The 17,797-nt window shown below is 42.4% G+C and overlaps 1 protein-coding gene across 5 annotated transcripts; it reads right to left on the reverse strand.

The window, feature by feature from the left end:
- Positions 1-1,662: 1,662 nt before the first annotated feature.
- zmp:0000001167 (protein phosphatase 1 regulatory subunit 12A) lies at positions 1,663-17,344 on the reverse strand. Of its 5 annotated transcripts, XM_068602962.1 has the most exons (26): positions 16,913-17,343; positions 13,499-13,629; positions 12,190-12,308; positions 11,123-11,279; positions 10,847-10,991; positions 10,671-10,745; positions 10,470-10,549; positions 9,127-9,332; positions 8,891-9,000; positions 8,611-8,808; positions 8,368-8,450; positions 8,174-8,263; positions 7,894-7,995; positions 7,715-7,819; positions 7,532-7,622; positions 7,313-7,441; positions 7,118-7,220; positions 6,905-7,008; positions 6,672-6,731; positions 6,448-6,470; positions 6,292-6,346; positions 6,089-6,193; positions 4,774-4,824; positions 3,575-3,625; positions 3,269-3,285; positions 1,663-2,329 (listed from the first exon to the last, which is right to left on the reverse strand). In XM_068602962.1, the coding sequence occupies exons 1-25, from the start codon at positions 17,186-17,188 to the stop codon at positions 3,283-3,285; spliced, it is 2,652 nt and encodes an 883-aa protein (XP_068459063.1). In that variant the 5' UTR covers positions 17,189-17,343; the 3' UTR covers positions 1,663-2,329; positions 3,269-3,282. The 5 variants fall into 5 exon arrangements, with proteins under 5 accessions (XP_068459063.1, XP_068459062.1, XP_068459061.1 ...); XM_068602961.1 differs by lacking the exon at positions 3,269-3,285 and having other exon boundaries at positions 9,127-9,308; positions 16,913-17,344; XM_068602960.1 differs by lacking the exon at positions 3,269-3,285 and having other exon boundaries at positions 8,611-8,805; positions 16,913-17,344.
- Positions 17,345-17,797: the final 453 nt, after the last annotated feature.

Raw genomic sequence — 17,797 nt, forward strand, 5'->3', positions numbered from 1 at the left:
TATATATATATATATATATATATACATACACACATATACATACACACACACACAAACTGTCGCCACTCAAAGTCTCCATTCCACCTGATAAGTATTTCTCTTGATTGACAAGATATGGCTTTCTGCCTCAGCCTGAGCTCAGCTGCAGCATTTCATCAGTTGCTCCACTTGGTTGCGCTGAGGAGCTGTTTGTGGAACATCTGGCAACATGCCGGGGGTCAGAGCCACAAACCCTGGGAAAAGAAGTGCTTTGTCCATATAAGGCTGCAATCCATCCGCTTCCCTCTTCCTCCCCAGCTCCCTTCCTCTGTCTTTCTCAGACCTGAGGGATATTTACAGAGAGAGTGCCTCGGCCAGCCTGCCCTTCCTTATTAGGAGTGCAGCTTGTTGTCAGTACTTCTACCCTGCAGGACAGTGGTCCATCTTCCTGCTCTCAGATGAGACAAACAGATTGATGACTGGTGTTAACTACACTTTAGTCCAAATGGACAAGAGCTCAAAACACAACAAGACTCTCACAGCTTTTCATCCAGACGTCTCCTCAGCACTCATCCAGCATGTAATAACACTTATTTCTATCATGTCAGTCAAACTGGGAGCTTTAGTAGATTAATGCAATAGTCCAAACATACTGTAAATGCATCTGTGTTGCCCCGTTATGTTCAGTGTTGCAGCTGTTTTGTTCCTCTTTTTTTCTCCCCATTGATGAAAGACATCTGGCTACCAGGACAACTGTAGGGAGGGATAGTACAATGTGGGTGAAGCAGCAACAAATAAATAAAAATCAAACAACCAGATGATCACAAACCTCAAACTTGAGAAATTTGATGACTTCATCGGTAACAACACATTACTAATAAGACGGGAATCCAAGTAGGATTTTGTGTTGAGGGAAATAATGTTAAGAGACATCTTTGTCCAATAGTATAATGTAATATTGAATCAACAAACAAAGCAGTCGAGGTGAATATATCATTTGCAGTGTACAGAATAACTAGGAAGTCACGACAAACACACTTTTCTTTATTAGGGTGCAGACATCCATTCAATATATTAGAAAACCAACATGTGAAGAAAAGCTACATGGAATTGTACTTCAAAAGGGGGTATTATTCAAGAATAATATTATAGACATACAATATACATAACCATGCTCCATTGTAAGACAGTAATTGACAATGAAAAACTATGAAAATAATATCTTTATCAATGGTAATATTTAAAAACCATCCATAGCATAATAGGCTTTGACAGAACAGCATTTTTTATAATTGTGCAATGACCTTTGACCTTCAGCTATGGGTAACTTCTCCCTCCACTGACAAGTGAAAGGGTGCTGCTCTGAAATACATTTGTCTGTCTGGAGGACGGGCAAAGCGTCACATCTTTTATTGCTTTGCAGAGAGTAAAGTGCTGTGGTCGACTGACCTGGTTCTGCGGTCATTTTTAAGAGCATGAAGTGTGTCTGTGGTCACAAAAATAAAAATGTGGGGAAGTGCATAGGTGGAGAGGTAGGTGGATTCAAACACTTGCATGTGGAGACCAAACAACCCAACAGAGTTCTGTGGACTTCCCCCTGTCGTCAGGACGATGCTAATTGGAAAGACAGAGCCCAAAATGTGTTTCGTAGCTGTTTATAAAAGAAGGAGAAAAAAAAGGAACTACACCAAAACTTTTACTGCTTTGTCAACACGTTAGATTTGAACTGTGAGAAAGGTAAATTCGTGAATTTGTGACGTGAGTGTGTTCACAAAAAAAATAAATACGAAGTGGGAGCTTTAAGGCCAAAGCTGCCTTGTGCGCTCGTGGAATGTGCACGGAGGAAGTATGTGATGCACGCATAGGAATGTGTGTGCACGTTAGTGTTCCCCTGATGCACAGTCGTAGTAGATGTTTTGTGTGCTTCACCAGCCGTGGGCATTCTGGCTGTCACGGCTCATGTTGCTACTGTGCGAGCCTCTGACCGGAGCCACAGGCCTCCATGCCGCCGGTCTTTCTCTCACAAATGGACTGCAAGGCACACAAAAGCCACTCCAGCTGTTCTCACAGAGGCATCACAATCCAAGTCAAGCTGTGGTGTTCATGTACATAGGACATTCTGCTGCTTCTCTCCCCCTCGCTCTCTCACTCTTTGGCACTTGGAGGAATGTGTGGAAGCAGGGAGGGATGGATGGATGGCGGAAGGGTGTGGGGGGAGGGGGTTCCCTGCTCTTCGTGTCTCTTTTTCTCTCTCTCTCTCCGCCTATTTGGAGAGTTTGCTGATGACACGGATCAGTGCTCCATTTTCATCTTTAAGACGCTGGTTGTCTGCTCTCAAATCAACCAGGACCTGGTGGTAAGAATTATGTTTTTATTAAAACAAAATGTAAAAACAGTCTGATGATTGTTTGTAGTTACTGAATAATACAATATTGGATTTTATATATATATATATATATATATATATATATATATATATATATATATATATATATATATATATATATATATATATATATATATATATATATATATATATTATAGGCAGTTTTCACTGTAGACAGTTTGACAATTTATTCATATCAGTGTAATAAATGTTAGTAAAAAAGCTGTCACCATAACATTTTAAAGAAGGCCAGACGCATAATTCATGTTAGTCTTCAATGTCATCTTACAGTCGAGTGGAAGACAGCAAGTTTTGATCAGTTGGTCAGACTTAGGTGATCTTTTGCCATTTGTTAGAATTATTGTACTTATGAGGTACATTTAAGTGTCAAAAGCCTAAACAGGAAGAGCTACAAAAGGCAGTTGGCAGAGATTAGGAATCATAGCAAACACATTTTGATATATAATTTTACATTTTATTTTAAATACATCTATATTCATTAAAATACTTTTTTTTGCATCCTAGAATCTGGGCATGTTAAAAATGTTAATAAATAATTTGAAAAATAAGTTAATCGCTTTGTTGCTGCGAGTTAGATGAGAAGATCAATACCAATCTTATTTATTTAGGGTATATATGAAATTAATATAAATATCCAGGTATGAATAAATGTCTCCCTTTTTATTTTGGAGGCCTGCTCAACAATTTTGCCAATTTTAAAGTAAAACAATTTTACTTTAGTCAGGAGACTGGAGTTACTTTTAGACAGAGCAAGACTCGCTGTCTCCCTTTGATTAAAGGCTTTATGCTAAACTAAACTAAGCTAAGCAGCTGCCGGCCAAGTGGTATCAACAGCATATTTCCAAAAATACTGAAATATTCCTTTAAAGAAAAGGACTTTACCTATTCATTCTGTATTACTGGAGACGTCAGACAATTATGAGACAAAATTGTGAGAGCGCAGAGATCAGATGGTTTCAAGGGAGTTGTTCGGTAGACAAACAGAAACATTAATGTGAAAAACAACATTAATGACATGTAACAGAAAACAATTATCACACCCCTGAAAACAAGTTGAGAGAGGGTGTACTGTGTCAAACACCTCTACAGTGTTCCTCCACAACACTGCTGCCTGCTCAAGCTAAAGCCAAGCTAATCAAGCAGAAGCATGCAAAGTGTCTTCGGCCGTGATAAGACTAGTTTCCTCACCTTTAGCTCCTCCTCCAGCTCTGCCATTCGTCGCTCCAACATCCTCCGGTCCTGATGCCAGGGAAACGTGAGGGAGAGTGGGGGGCACAAAGTTGGTGATGTAGAGAAGAAGAAGGGCCACAGAAGGTGAGTGAAAACAGGTGAAAAAGTGGTTCAAGTGGGGGAGGAGAGAGGAGAGAGCGATCAGATAGCAGGGGTGGCAGTCGTGAGGCAAAGCAACAAAAAAAACAAAAAAAGGTGCACTCAGTAAAGTGCAGATTTCTGCCAGGTATGTCAGCAATGACCACTGCTGTGCTGTGTGATTGAACGACTACAACCCACAATTGACTAAGCCCGCCAGTCTAGACACCAAAAGCCTGCCAGGCGTCATAAAACACACTTCAATCAAACTCAAAAAGCAAGCAGTGATGATTGCAAAACTGGCCACGTAGCAGCGGCTGAGGTACAGCATTGTACATCGTTATAACTGGTAGGTATGCAAGCGGTTATACAAACACCGCACAGAAAAATAAAACATAGCTAACTTACAACAAGTAATGTACTCGACCAACGGTTTGTAAATAGTTGTGAAACACACTTCATTCAAACTCAAAAACAAGCGGTGATGTATGCAAGCAAATGTCCCAAAGTTGCTGTATAATACACTTTGTAACATCTTGCCGAGAACAAAAATGAACTCATCAAGCTTTCTGCTCGCTTAGCAGCGGCTGATTTGTGTTTAGTTAGTTCCATAAGCCGTTATCAGTTAGCCAAACAGTCAAAAAAATAAAAGTGAACCGCAGATTAGCAGCTGAGACGTAAGCAGCAGTGTGTGTGTGTACTGGTGGTTCTGTGAGCTTTTTAGCCAAACAAACTGGAAACTGTTATCCCCGCACACAGTGGGAGCAGAGTCGCAGATGTCAGAGATGCACTCAGCTGTATTATCATTAGTGGCCTCTATTGCCCGGTGGCTGGTTAATAGTAGTGAGTGAGAAGTTAGCGGGCATTACGAAAGGTTTTTTTTTTAAAGTATGATTTACCGCAACCACACAAGGGGCGTGAGCATGCAGCCCTAACTGGCCACCCAAAGTATTACGCAGTGCGTTAGTGAGGAATGCAAGATTAGCTGTGAACAGACACAGATGCACACTCACTCATTCACAGATGCACACTCCTGGCAGAGATAACAAGAAGAAACACCATCAGTAGGGATGCATTACCTTTCTCTCCAGGTCTAGCAAGGCTGAACAGTCACTGAAGCGCTCCTGTCTCTGTTGGACACAACAAATCAATAACATGAACATCATCACCACAACAGGAGGCTGACATGATCACGAGAAACTGCCTGTGTGTAAAAGTTAAACCTGCAACACTTGATGTGAAAGTCCCTTTGTTCATTTACATTGCCAACTAAAGCAAGACAACAACCACTATGTCGACAGTGACAGGATGATGGAAAAGGGTAAAACAATGTGGACCAATAGCACAAGTAGTCATAAAGTTGCCAAAGTCAGTTACACAGCATTATTTATGTTCGCTAACATGAGCTAACATTAGCTTTCATCAGCTACTGGTCATACCAGACCAAGTAAGGGTATAGAGTCAGAACCCTTTGAGTACATTGATGAAAGCAAAGCTGCACTTTATTGCAAAAGCATTCAACTTTTCTTGTGAGAGGATGACTGAATTTCTTTTAAACAGATGTCACACAATACAGATTAGACCAAGATCCAAATCTTGGAGCCGAACTATAATTACTGCCTTACGGTTCATTTCTGTAGAGTGAATATGAATATCCACGTATGACAGATTGTTTTTTCCAAAACTAAGCCAAGCTTGGCAGCTGCTAGAAGCTCACGGTTCTGTGCCTCTGCCAAGCAGTAAAGTTGCAGATTACATCCACGTCTGTCCAAATTGTCCTCACTTTATCCTTTCAGACAATTGTGTGAAAATGTAAGAATTAGCATATCAATTCTTCAGTTGAGGCCAAAATATGTTTTGTGAGATCTTTGATGAACAAAATTGAATTGGTTATTTTTCGTTCATTTTTATGTTAAAATTTGAAGGAATTTGAAGAAATGATCTTAATTCCTTCCAGAGATATCACAATGACCAGAATGGTAAGACAACCCGAAAACAATATTACCCGGGCATTACTGTTGCTGGCACTGAGAAATAATGTTTTGTTTGTTTCCATTTTCAAAAAAAGGATTTGGGATAAACAAAATAAAATGTAAGGAGACATTATGAGAAGTGATTGCCACCTGAACTGAAAAAATAAACAAGACTTCAAAGATAAAGTGATGTAGATACTGGTCTTTAACAATACTGTGATAAAACCTTGATTACTAGCATTACCACTTTAAGATGCTTTTGACTTTGCATACGGAAGATTACAATAACAGTTTGTGTTAGGATTAGGCTGGTAGCAGTTATGATTAGAGTCAGGATAAGTCTGCAGGAAAGGAAGTAAGTATGTAAGTCAACGTAATGTCCCCAAGTCACAATAACAGAACTGTGTGTGTGTGTTGTCACCTGTGTGGCCTTTTCCAAATCCAACCTGGTCTGACTGATAATCCTCTGGGTGTCCTGCAGTTGAGACTGGAGCTGACTATTTTCTCTGGAGACATCCTCAAACAACTAACACACAAACAAACTGAGTAGTAAATAAGTGGGACAAACACACATTTGTTTTTTCAGATTTTTGAATTTTCTTAATACGAGTTCTGTCTGCTGACCTTCTTAAAATCGTTGCTGTCAGAGCCTCCTCCCTGGGTGCAGTCGTTAAAGGGCCTGAGTGGATGAGCAGAGCACAGATCAGCGCTATCATTGAATCTTTGCTAACAGATTGAACATGAAGAGCCAATCACACAGACCAAAGGTTGAATTCATACCTGGAACTCAAGTGTTGGTTTGTCTGTAAAAAGAAAATAAAAGAAAACAAGTTACGTCTGGTATCTTAGGTTAAGGTCCACTGAAACCACAAATAAACACACACATAAACGCATGCACGCACACACACACACACACACACACACACACACACACACACACACACACACACACACACACACACACACACACACACACACACACACACACACACACACACACACACCTGTGGATCCAGCCCACTGCCTGAGAACTCTTCCTCTCCACTGGGATCATTGTCATCACTCTGCAAATTACACAAACAAAACAAAGTGTTCTTATAAAATACTGAAGTAAAGTTACAACATTACTGGTTTATTTTTTATTATTCCTGTATCCATCCATCCATTATCCAAATTGCTTATCCTGTTTATAACTCTGTATCAATTTTCCAAATAAAACAATGTTTGTGTTGTTTACCTCCCCGGTTCTCTGTGCCTTCCTTCTGGCTCGAGCTTGTCTCCTCTCCCTGCGTTCCCTGGCCCATCGCTCTGTCTCGCTCTCCCCAGTGCTGGCCTCAACATCTGGAATAAAGCCAGACAGCAGTCGTTTAAGAGCAAATCAAACGTTTGAACAACACCCACATTGTCAAGCGCTACGTTTCTGTTAGAAAGGGGAAGTGGTGATGTGTACCTCTCCTGTCAGATGTCTGAGGGCGGGGAGTGCCAGCAGGCTGAGTGAGGCCCAGCAAGTCAGACTTCTGCAGACTGGCAATACGAGACCTCCAGCTCACTTCCTGTAAACACAGTATCCCCTTCTATGTGATGTCACATGACATTATATAAGAGTAGCCAACACAAAGCTATAACTCTGATATATGGCTCTCACCCCCTCCTCTCCCTTCTTTGCTTTTGCCTCCTTCTCTTTCTCCTTCTCCTCCTCCTCCTTTTCTCTCCCTTTGTTGTCCGTCTTCATCATTGTCTTCTCTGCCTCCTGTAGATCTGTTAGTGTCACCCCCTTGATGTAAAAAAGAGACAAGACCATCTTATGTACCAGAATGACAAACACAAGTACTTCTGCGAACATCTGAACGAATGATGTTTGTACCTGAGTGGAGCGGCGGGACTGCCGCGCATGTCTAGAGCGAGCCTTCCTCTGTGCCTCTGCTTCCTCGTCCCGCACTGGCGTCAGATAGGATCTACACAAATCACACACACTTTTAGATTCAACGCAGCACTAAAATTTACCAACGTGAGCCCTTTGCCACACAGACACACACACTTGACTCACTTGCGCCTCTGCTTGGCCTCTTGCTCTCCCGTGGTCGTGCTCTGAGAGTTGGAGAAGGTGGTGACAGCAGATCGATCCTTCTTTTCTGTCTGTTCCTGAGTAAGTCTTATGAAGAGAGGTAAGAGGTGACCAACAGATCTTTCAGACAAGTGGGGAAAATGTTTGTTAAAATGAAATACCTCTGGGACGAGACACTATTAAGGCGGCTGAGTCCAGCAGAGCTTGTTCCTGTGCTTGCTGAGGTCACGGTGGGGTCATCCAGTCTCTTTCCATAAGATGAGCTAAAAAACAAGGCAAAGCCCGTCGGAAAAACAAAAGACATCTTTCACAGCCACACACACGCGCAAATTAGTATACACTGCTGGGGGGATGTAATAAGCTGTGACACAGCAATACCAAAATCACACACAAACAGGAGAGCAAACAAATACAAGACAGGCAGTGAGCAGCATGACTGACCTGCGAAGCAAAGAGGGGGTGGAACTAGTGAGATCATTTCCTGATTGACTATGAAGGCGCCGGGTGTAAGAGGAGCTACGACTTAGCCAACTGGGAATGAGAGAGAGAAAGGGTGACAAGGGCACATATGCAGTGACTCAGAAAAACAGATTTTGGTTTCACAAGCGCAGAAGCATATGAAAGTACCGGCCTACCTGTTAGAGTTGTCAGGGCTGTTGTCTGGAATACTAAAGAGTCTCCGTGTTGGGATGGGTGGTACCCGAGCGAGTCTCGGTTCCTGAGGACAAGGGGTGAGATCGGTTCATCAGTTTTGTTATGCGACTCGGTGAACGGAAGATGTAAAAGATGGTTTTCTCTGGAGTCACGTTAAGATTTAACAATAACTGGTTTCATGGGTATATAAGTCCTTGAATCATGTGAGTGCCTGTGGTGAGTACCTTGGTGTCGGCCTCAGAGCTGAGGCGGGGGCTGGAGGCAGAGCGGGTCATGCCCAGGACAGCCTCTGGAGGTCGGCTGGGGTCCTGGCTGGTGTCAGACAGTCCAGCTGAGCCCAGAGCCATCGAGCTGCCTGCCTTTCTCAGAGACGTTCTCCAGGAGCCCGGGGCCTCGGGGGCCGGGGGCTTGCCTGGGTCCTGCTACATAGACAGCAAACGTCATCATCTCTGCTGTTCATTATTGTTATCGTGCAGCTAAAGCACACCTATGTCTATGGGTCACCTTTTTCACTTGGCTGGCTGCAGTGCTCGTTGGCACGGAGGTAGGAAGCAGGCTGGTGGTGTTGCGTTTGTTGTTCAAGTTGTTAATGATCTCTCTGTTTTTTGCTTTCTCTGCAAAAGGTCAGGAATTGATAAAACACCCACATGTCAGTTCCGAAATACAACTCATCATATAAATATCATTAGTAATCACAACCCGCATCCCTACAATATACAGGCAAAAGACGTTTCTCTCACCTGACTCGGCGTCGCTCTCCGATTCGCTCTCCTCCTCCGAGCTGGAGCTGCTGGAGGCCTTCCCCTGGCTCTGAGGCTGGCTCTGTGCCATCTGACCGTCCTCTTCCTCGTCCTCGGCCGGGCTGCTCTGCAGGGCAGGAGGTGGGTGCTTCTCCCGCTCGTGGAGGCAGATCTTCTCTTTACTGCTCATACGAGAGATAGAAGTCCTGCAGGGGCGGGTCCAAGGTGGGGTGGAACAACAGGTGGCATGCAGGGAGCTGATCAGTGAGGGCAATCATTCCACGTGCAGCCAATTAGAGCGAGCATGCGCCGATCAACACACCAGTGGGTGAAACAGTGGGTCACTTTCTGGGATGCTATGTGTAGCACTACCGTCTTTTCACTAGATCACTTTTTAACTTTATGTAAGTTAAACCTACAGCTTTTTATAATCTTTTATCAATATATGCAAACTTTGCAGCATCTACACACAGGTGTGTTGCAACTAGGGTAGCTCCCTCTCAGTCATTTAGTTGGCCAATTAGTCGTTTGGTTTTAGTTGGCTAAGATTTCTTAAATCAATTATTATTTTTTAAATGTTTTTTCTTCATGCTGAATGAGTTATTTCCAAGAAACGTATGAGCACATCTCTGGTAAACACAATATCTAAAGTGGTGCTTTTTATGTGAGTCTTTGTAAAGAAACTATTGTTCAAGGAAAGCCCTAGTTGCAAGTTACCATATATATGTATATTGCAAAGTATATGTTTTGCACTAGAGATGTGTTATTTTCACTTTGTATTTATTGTGCTTAAAGTTGTAAACTTCTGCCAGTATAAAATTAGGTAACTCAATGGTACTGAGCATTGTGTATAAGTATCAGTAGTTCAAAGTACATTCAATTACATTATAGTTTCTCTTGATTAATGCATTGTTTTATTTTCCTTTCATTTTCTTCCTTTCATCATGAATCAATTATTCAATTCTTGATCAATCATTAATCATTATTCTCTATGGCAGCAGAGATCCATTAGCCAGAGTTGATTTGGCGTTGTCCGTGTCTTTTGTATTGTAGGACAAAAGTAGGTATTTATTTAATTTTCTCTACTTGTTTTATTTTGTATTACTCCAAAACATACAGTAAGATTTAGTATTCTGTGTGAAACTGGGACACATCATGTGCGCTGTCTGCTCCATCTATCCAGTGTAATGTCAGAGGATAGATGCAACAAGGTTCAAAGGAATGCTGGGACTGTTAACATCATACCTGCATGCAAACTACTGGTACTGGGATTCAGCTGAGGAACAGCGTAGCGTGTGCCCACATACACACTCACACACACATGCCCACACACTGGCACTGACCTGCGTGTACGGACTGGTACCATGGAGATTTGCGGGCTGGTCTCAATAACAGGAGTCTGTTTCTCTTTCTCGCTGCGTAACTGAAGAGAAATATAAACACATATAAACACAGAGAACATTTGCCGCTGTAAAACTATCAATCATATCAGGTTTATCTAACTTAGTGAGATAGTTGTGGAGCCTCTGTGAAGGCAGACTCACTGCATTCTGCTTCTTCTGCAGCTCCTCCAGAGTGTCCACGAGCTTCTCGTCTGCAACATCTAGAGGCGTTTGGCCCTACAAGGACATTCACAGTGTATCATCAGTCATACCGCAAATAAAGACTTCAATTTATATAACAGCTGATGCAGAGCAAAGGTTGTTTGTCTTGCACTCACCACAATGTTGACGGCGCCCATATCACACATGTTGTCAGCCAGCAGGGAGCACACCTCCTCCTGCCCCCAGTGCGCTCCTGCATGTAGAGGCGTCCACCCGTCGGTGTCCCTGCTGTCCACGTCCACGCTACACTGTAACAGCACCCTGAAGAGGGGAGGAAAGAGGGGGAGAGGATGAGAAACATCCAGGAGGGGAGGCTCTGAATAAAGGCTGTTTGATTTGGTGCGATACCAAATCGGCTGTCAGTGCTCTCGCGTATGTGGACCGATCCTCACTTCAGGACTTCGATGTAGCCTTTGGCAGCAGCAACGTGCAGAGCGGTTGCCTTGGTGTTTGGGTGAGGTGTGAGGGTGCCTCCTCCCGCCAGCACCGCCATGGCGTCCTGGAGCATGACCCTCTCCTCCTCCTTTCGGGCTTTGTCCACATCGATAGCTGTGATGCACATGGGAATGAGAGGCAATTGAAAATGCAGACACACTCACACACAAATCAGGATGTGAACCTTTGAAAACCAAAAAAAAAATCACTCGTAAGTATATTTATAACACGTAGTATAAGCCACTGACAAAAGACTAAACATTCAATTTCATATTCATTCATCATCTGTAATTTCAGCTGCATGATGGATCGCTGCAATGTGTGGAGTCAACAGTGATACAGATATAAGCCTGGACTCTGTGTACACATGAGACACTGTGACTGTGTCCTCATTTTCTTTGCCTATTTTTGTCTTCGCTGAGCAAGACGTATGCTTTACAAATTGTAAAAACAGGACGAAAATGCAAAGCACGTCTTGGGCATTTATGGATAAGAGTTTAGAGTTGTTTTCATTCCAAGGAGCTCTCCTCATCAAGGAGCTCTAGATGAGTTCATAATGTATTGCACTTCTAGAGAAATTAGCCTAACTGATGCCAAAGCTCGTTCAAACCACATGGAATATACAGTAAGGAGCCTAAAATCACCTTCATGTAAAGACAGACTGTAAAAGCCTCTACTCATCTGTGAAACGACTCATCTGTTTTATAGTTTATTTGGCATAATTATTAACCATGATGAAAATGTTGCTTCAAAAATGAAAAGACTGATATTACTAGCAACAATAAGTGAGTTATTTCTGATAGATTGGTATGTCGTCATCGAAATGTCCACATTTTAGAAGCATAAACCAGCAAATGTTTGTCAAATAAAAAATGATATGTCTGATGATAACATAATGTCATACATTGTACTTCAGATTTTAATAAAGATCAAATGCACAGCCATGTCTCAACAGAACAAACAAGGTGCAGCATTTAACTTGTTGGAGTGGACGTGTAAATGTCGGTATGAAGCGATTCCTCACCTTGTTTTTTGATTTCACCTTTGAGAAGCCTCTCCATGGCGTCTTCTGTGGCCACGTCCAGAGGAAGCTCTCCTTCACTGTTCACCGCCCCGACATGAGCGCCGTGTTCTATCAGGTACCTTTAAATAATATAAAAAGGATAAAAAAAACTAAAACACAGCTGACATACAGTGTGGAGTTGAGAATGAAACAGTCAAACTATACATATAATGATTCATATTATATTTCTTAGCTGTATAAACACTGATATTTGTATTGTTAATTAAATGTCCTGCAATATTAAACATATTATACACAACTATAGCATTTTAATACCAACTCAAAGAGTATTCACCCTCTTGGTGTTTTTGCTATTTTGTTGCATTACAACCTGGACTTTAAATCGATTTTAATTTAGATTTCATGAAATGCGCCAACACAAACTAGTCAACGTTGGTTAAGTGAAATAAAGTTTTAAGTGGGATGTGCATAATAAGATCTGGTTCTACAAACTACCTTCAGAAGTCACATAATTAGTGAAATAAAGTCCACCAGTGAGTCACATACATACCAGTCACCTGATCTCAGTTTACAGACACATAAACACCTGTTAGGAAAGAGCCGAGAGTCTGCAACACCATGAAGGCCAAGAAGTGCTCCAAACAGCTCAGGGACTAAGTTCTGGACGGCAGAACAACCCAGAGTTGGGTTATAAAAAAAGGGCCCGAAGTGGTCCTTTGGACAAAAACTTAAATCTCTGCTTTCCAGGTCCTTCAGGGTTATCGTGTGTCTCTTTGATGCCTATCTCATTAATGCCCCCCTTACCTGATGTGTGAGTGTTTGTGTACAGCCCTCTCTTAGCAGGTTTATAGAGGTGCAGAATGTCCTTTCATTTTGTAATAATGATTTAGTGGTGTTCTGTGGGATGTTTACATTTTGGATACTATGTTTATAACTCAACCTTTTTCAGACCTTTGACCTGTTTGGAGAGAACCTTGGTCTTCATGGTGCTACTTGCTTGGTATTGTCGCAGACTTTGGGATCTTTAAAAACCGGTCTATACACTGAGATCATGTGACACATTGCCCACAGGTGAACCGTATTTAACTAATGATGTGACTTTTGAAGGTGATTGGTCGCACCACAGTTTATTCAAGGAAAAACATGTTTTTTTTTTACAATTTTGTGGAGGACTATTACGTAAACCCAAGGTTGTAAATTCATCGAAATAGGAAAACACCAATAGGGTGTCGGGGGGGGAAAATACTTCAGCGAGGCACTTCAAGTTAAATGGCCGTGATGTGTCAGTGTGCTGACGGTCAACACTCACTTAGTGATCTGGATAAAGCCGCAGGAAGCTGCAGCGTGCAGAGGAGTCCAGCCCTCGTTGTCCCCTCTGTTCACATCACTCCCGCTCTCTACCAGAAACTGCACCATCTCAGCATTTTCATCAATGCAGGCCTGCCAGAGGACACACAACCACATGACGGATTGCTATCAAGTGTTTATTGTTAGCCGTCTATTATGAGAATCCCCACTGCTCACATTGAAAAAACAAAAACAAAAACGGAAACCAGACAGCACAAGCCAGTCAGAGCTCAGACCATCTTCATTTTGGTTTGTTGTGAAAGTCAAAACTGCAGAAGCTTCAAAATATAATACATTTATCTAAAGCACTGGGGCTAAAAGAATGACTACTGTATACTTGTGATGACTGTCTATAAAGTGGGCTGCTAAAAGCCCTCAAGTACTTTCTAAAAAAGTCATTTTAAGGCACGAGTGAAACAGCGGCGCTATTTAGTTGCTTTTCCTGAAGCAAAGTCGAGCTGAGATCCATTGTGACTGAACACAAGTCCCGAGATGAATCCCATGAGAAGCTTCTGGGGTTATGTTGAGATATGTTGCTTTAATTTCAGCTGAAACTCATGAGGAAAAACCACTTCAAAAGGGTAGGGTAGGATCTGTGTATACCCCTTTTCAGGTGAACAGGTTTGTAGACTGCAAAAAAGCTCTGGTTATCAAATCATTCATTAAAAAAATAAATCATAAAACTTGCAATTGGTGTAAGATTATTTTAGCCTTTTAAAATAACAAACATGTTTCAAGAATTTCCTAGAAATAAGAATTCCAACTAAAAATGAAGCAGATGCCTGCACTAGTATTAAAGTAGGTTTATTTGTACTGAAGAAAAATTGCAATAACTTAACAGTGTGTTTTTTTCATTTCTTAAAAAGATAAGGTACATTCATTAATGATTGATAAAAAAGGTTTTAAAAAGGATACGTTTTGCAGTGTACATTGTTAACTAGCTCTAAACAAATAAAGCTCAACCTAAAGTGAAACAATGTTGAGCACTGCGGCCAATATAAGAAATAGACTATCGCAAAATATTACTAGAAAATATAATGCGAATGCAATCCATAACAATTCCTCAGAGCCCAAGATGATGGAGTCATATTGCTTATTTTGTCTGAATAGCAGTCAAAATCCAAAGATATTTAATAGAAATTACATAGAAACAAGCAGATGCACAGATTGTCCAGCCTTGGAGTCATGTCGCCAATATGGATCTAAATAACCTTAGCAGGTAAAACAGAAAGAAATCTTTGTAATAGCGAAAAAGGGGTGGGGGGACAGACCGTACTATTATTTTTACTGGTGAAACAAATTGATTATATCCTTTTTTTCCACTGTGATATACCTAAACAAGGACAATGTTTCTTTGTCTGATTGTATCACTAACAGCTGATGCGATAACATCTGCTCAGAACAAGACTGCGATTCCTGATGCGACAGCGTTTCAAGACATTGATTATCATCAGTTTACTCTGCAGGACGTCACAGCAGCAAGTGCCGGTAATCACACAAGACCCGCTTAAGCCACCTAAGAGGCTTTGCTTTTGGGCCAATCAACTAATCACAAAGCTGCGACAAGTCTCCGCCTTCCTTCGTAATGTAAGATAATTAGTCAGACAATAAGTTGGAAAAGAAACTTGGCTGTTTTAAGAGCTCAAGATGATGCGGGTAGTATAAAGCAGAGCCAGAACCTCGCAAGTCAAAAGCAATGCAGCAGCGTTCCCTGGCAGCAGGAGGGGGGATACCTCTGAACAAGTGGGTACTCCAAGCTGGATGAATGAACAGAGGGCACTTCACCCTCTGAGCTGCGAGGGTGCACACACAGCCTCCCAGCAGACTCCTTCACTGGGTCATCAAGTGAGTCATTGTGGAAATTGCCTTTGACAACAGCAGTTTGTGCGGTTTAAGGAATGTTTTCCATTTCTTCATCCGAAATCCCTAAAGTCCCCACCATGGGGAATTGGCAAAGGGGAGGAGAAAAGGAAGGCAGAGAGAAGAAGAAGAGGAGGAGGGAGGAGGGGGGCAAAGAATAGAAAAAAAGCATAGCGAAGACTGAAAGGCTTTGGATGGAGAGGATGGAAAGTTTGGAGAGTGTGGGCCTATATTTAATTCTGGTTGCCAGGCAACCGACGAGCAACAGGGGAGAAAGGGATGGAGGGCAGGAGAGGGACCACACTGGGTGACAGCCCAACATGTGGATCAACCAAAGGAGGGCACGTTCCCCCTCCATCCAGGGGAACACACACACTTCGTCATCGGCACCGGTTATGGGAAAGTAACTTCATCAAACGCACACCATTGGCTTTAGAGAAACGCACCAATCATCTACCAGCATGACGTCACCTTGAACACACAGCTGAACCGCAACTCAGCTCCAGTGGGCAGGAAAATTAGAAGCACATCTTTTATGTTCACATGCTTGCTTGGATATCAAAGTAAAAAAAAACAAAAAAAAACATGTGACTGTGAGTTCACTGAAGAGACAAGTAGTGTGTTCTTGACACGCGGCATCATAAAAGCAGAGGAAATACTGCATCAACCAGGGCTTGTGTGACAGTGATGTTGTCCAGCCTGTTCCTATGTGTTATTACTGCAGTTGAGGGGAGGAGGGACCTGAAGGTTCAGCTGCATTAAGAACACTGAGAAGAAGCCAATGTGGGACACACAAAAGCAACGAAACTGAAGGTTAAGTCCTCTTCTTTTATCATGCTAAAGATGCCCTGTTAATAGAGGTTGTTCCCATGCTTCCATTTGGCTTATTCGTTGAGGAAAAACACTAAAAGACCTGTTGATCAGATGATGGAAATAACTTATTTTACCACCAGGGACTGTGTGTCACAAGCCTGCCAGTCGGTGCTTATAAGGTCTGAAAATGACCCCCCAGGCTCGAATTTAAGTACGGGTTTTACTGACTGCTGCTTATTGCTATCCCCATATATTGAACACATTACTATATTGAACATTTATATATTGAATATCTCTACATTGAATGCCACAGAAAGACGCCTGTGACTTACTCAACAGTGCAGATGGCCCAGCGGACCAACGGGCTGATAAACTAACACGCAGGCCAGGAAAACGCTGCTGCTGCTGGGACGGAACAAACCTAACCAGAGCGACGATAAAGTGATGAGTTCCGTTTCAGCCAACGTGAACAGTTACTGCTATGTCAAAAGAAACGGAAATACTTGGCAATGTTGTTTTTTTCACCTTAACTCCATAGTGTGATAAGTTCAGTTAACTTGATGCTTCTTCACTGCGAGGATAATTAACGGATAACCCTTGAACTGTTGCCGCCAGCTGAGCGGCAGCTAGCAGCCGTTAAATCCTCGACACGTAACCGCTAAATCAACGGTTAACTGCCAAAGAGTAACTTTAACGGTCCTACCTGATGGAGCGCTGTCAGTCCGTCTATGTTGGCGTGGTTGATGTCGGCTCCCTGCCGGAGTAGAGCTGCCACCTCCTCCCGGTCTCCGGCGGAGCAGGCGGCCATAAACACGGCTCCTTGGGCGAACCGGACCTTCGCCCGCCTTGTCCCGGAACCGCTCAAAGTATCCCGGGTCTCCGATCCCGTCTGATCCGTCTCCGAGCCCAACCATCGCTGCAGCTGATCCTGCCGTCGCTGTTTGGCAGCTTCGGACCGGGAATGGTCAGTGGCCGCCATCTTCCCTGGTCTGTCCCGGACAGATTCAGCTCATGGTACGAGCAGAAGCGGAGTGCTTGGTTTGTGTCGAGCCTGCCCCGGGCTTTGCCCCCTGGTGGAGACACGCGGGAAATTAATCTATGAACTTCATAGCGAACTTCTGACTGAGTGGCAGTCTCATGCTGCCTTCAATGGCCAGTAGGAAATTTCTGTTTAGTGGGAGGGACAGTGTATTTTCTTCATTAAAAGTCTAAAACATTATCAAAAGTGTCATTTTCTCACAGACTAGGTTAGGTCATGCCCTCCTTATTAAATTAAAACTGATAACAATAAAGTGCAGACAAATAACCCCAATACATTATTGATAATAATAGTATATTTCGTTTGAGCTCTATGCTATTTCAGGAGTCCCATACTTAATATATTGTGATTTTAAAAATAACAACATTAACATTTTAAATAGTTTTGAAGGGTGTATAGACTGTTCTTTTTCTATTTTCTATTTTAGTGATTTGTGTTTATTTGTATGTGTAGTGCTGCATAACTTTTGGGGACAAATACAGTGATTGATTGATCACATGCTCTAAAAGAAATTAGGGATGAACTGTGATTATTTGTCATTTCTTACCA

This window comes from Clinocottus analis, unplaced genomic scaffold (assembly GCF_023055335.1).
Source record: "Clinocottus analis isolate CAN_PGR_092001 unplaced genomic scaffold, fCliAna1.0.p SCAF_6, whole genome shotgun sequence".
Classification (NCBI taxonomy): Eukaryota; Metazoa; Chordata; class Actinopteri; order Perciformes; family Cottidae; genus Clinocottus; species Clinocottus analis.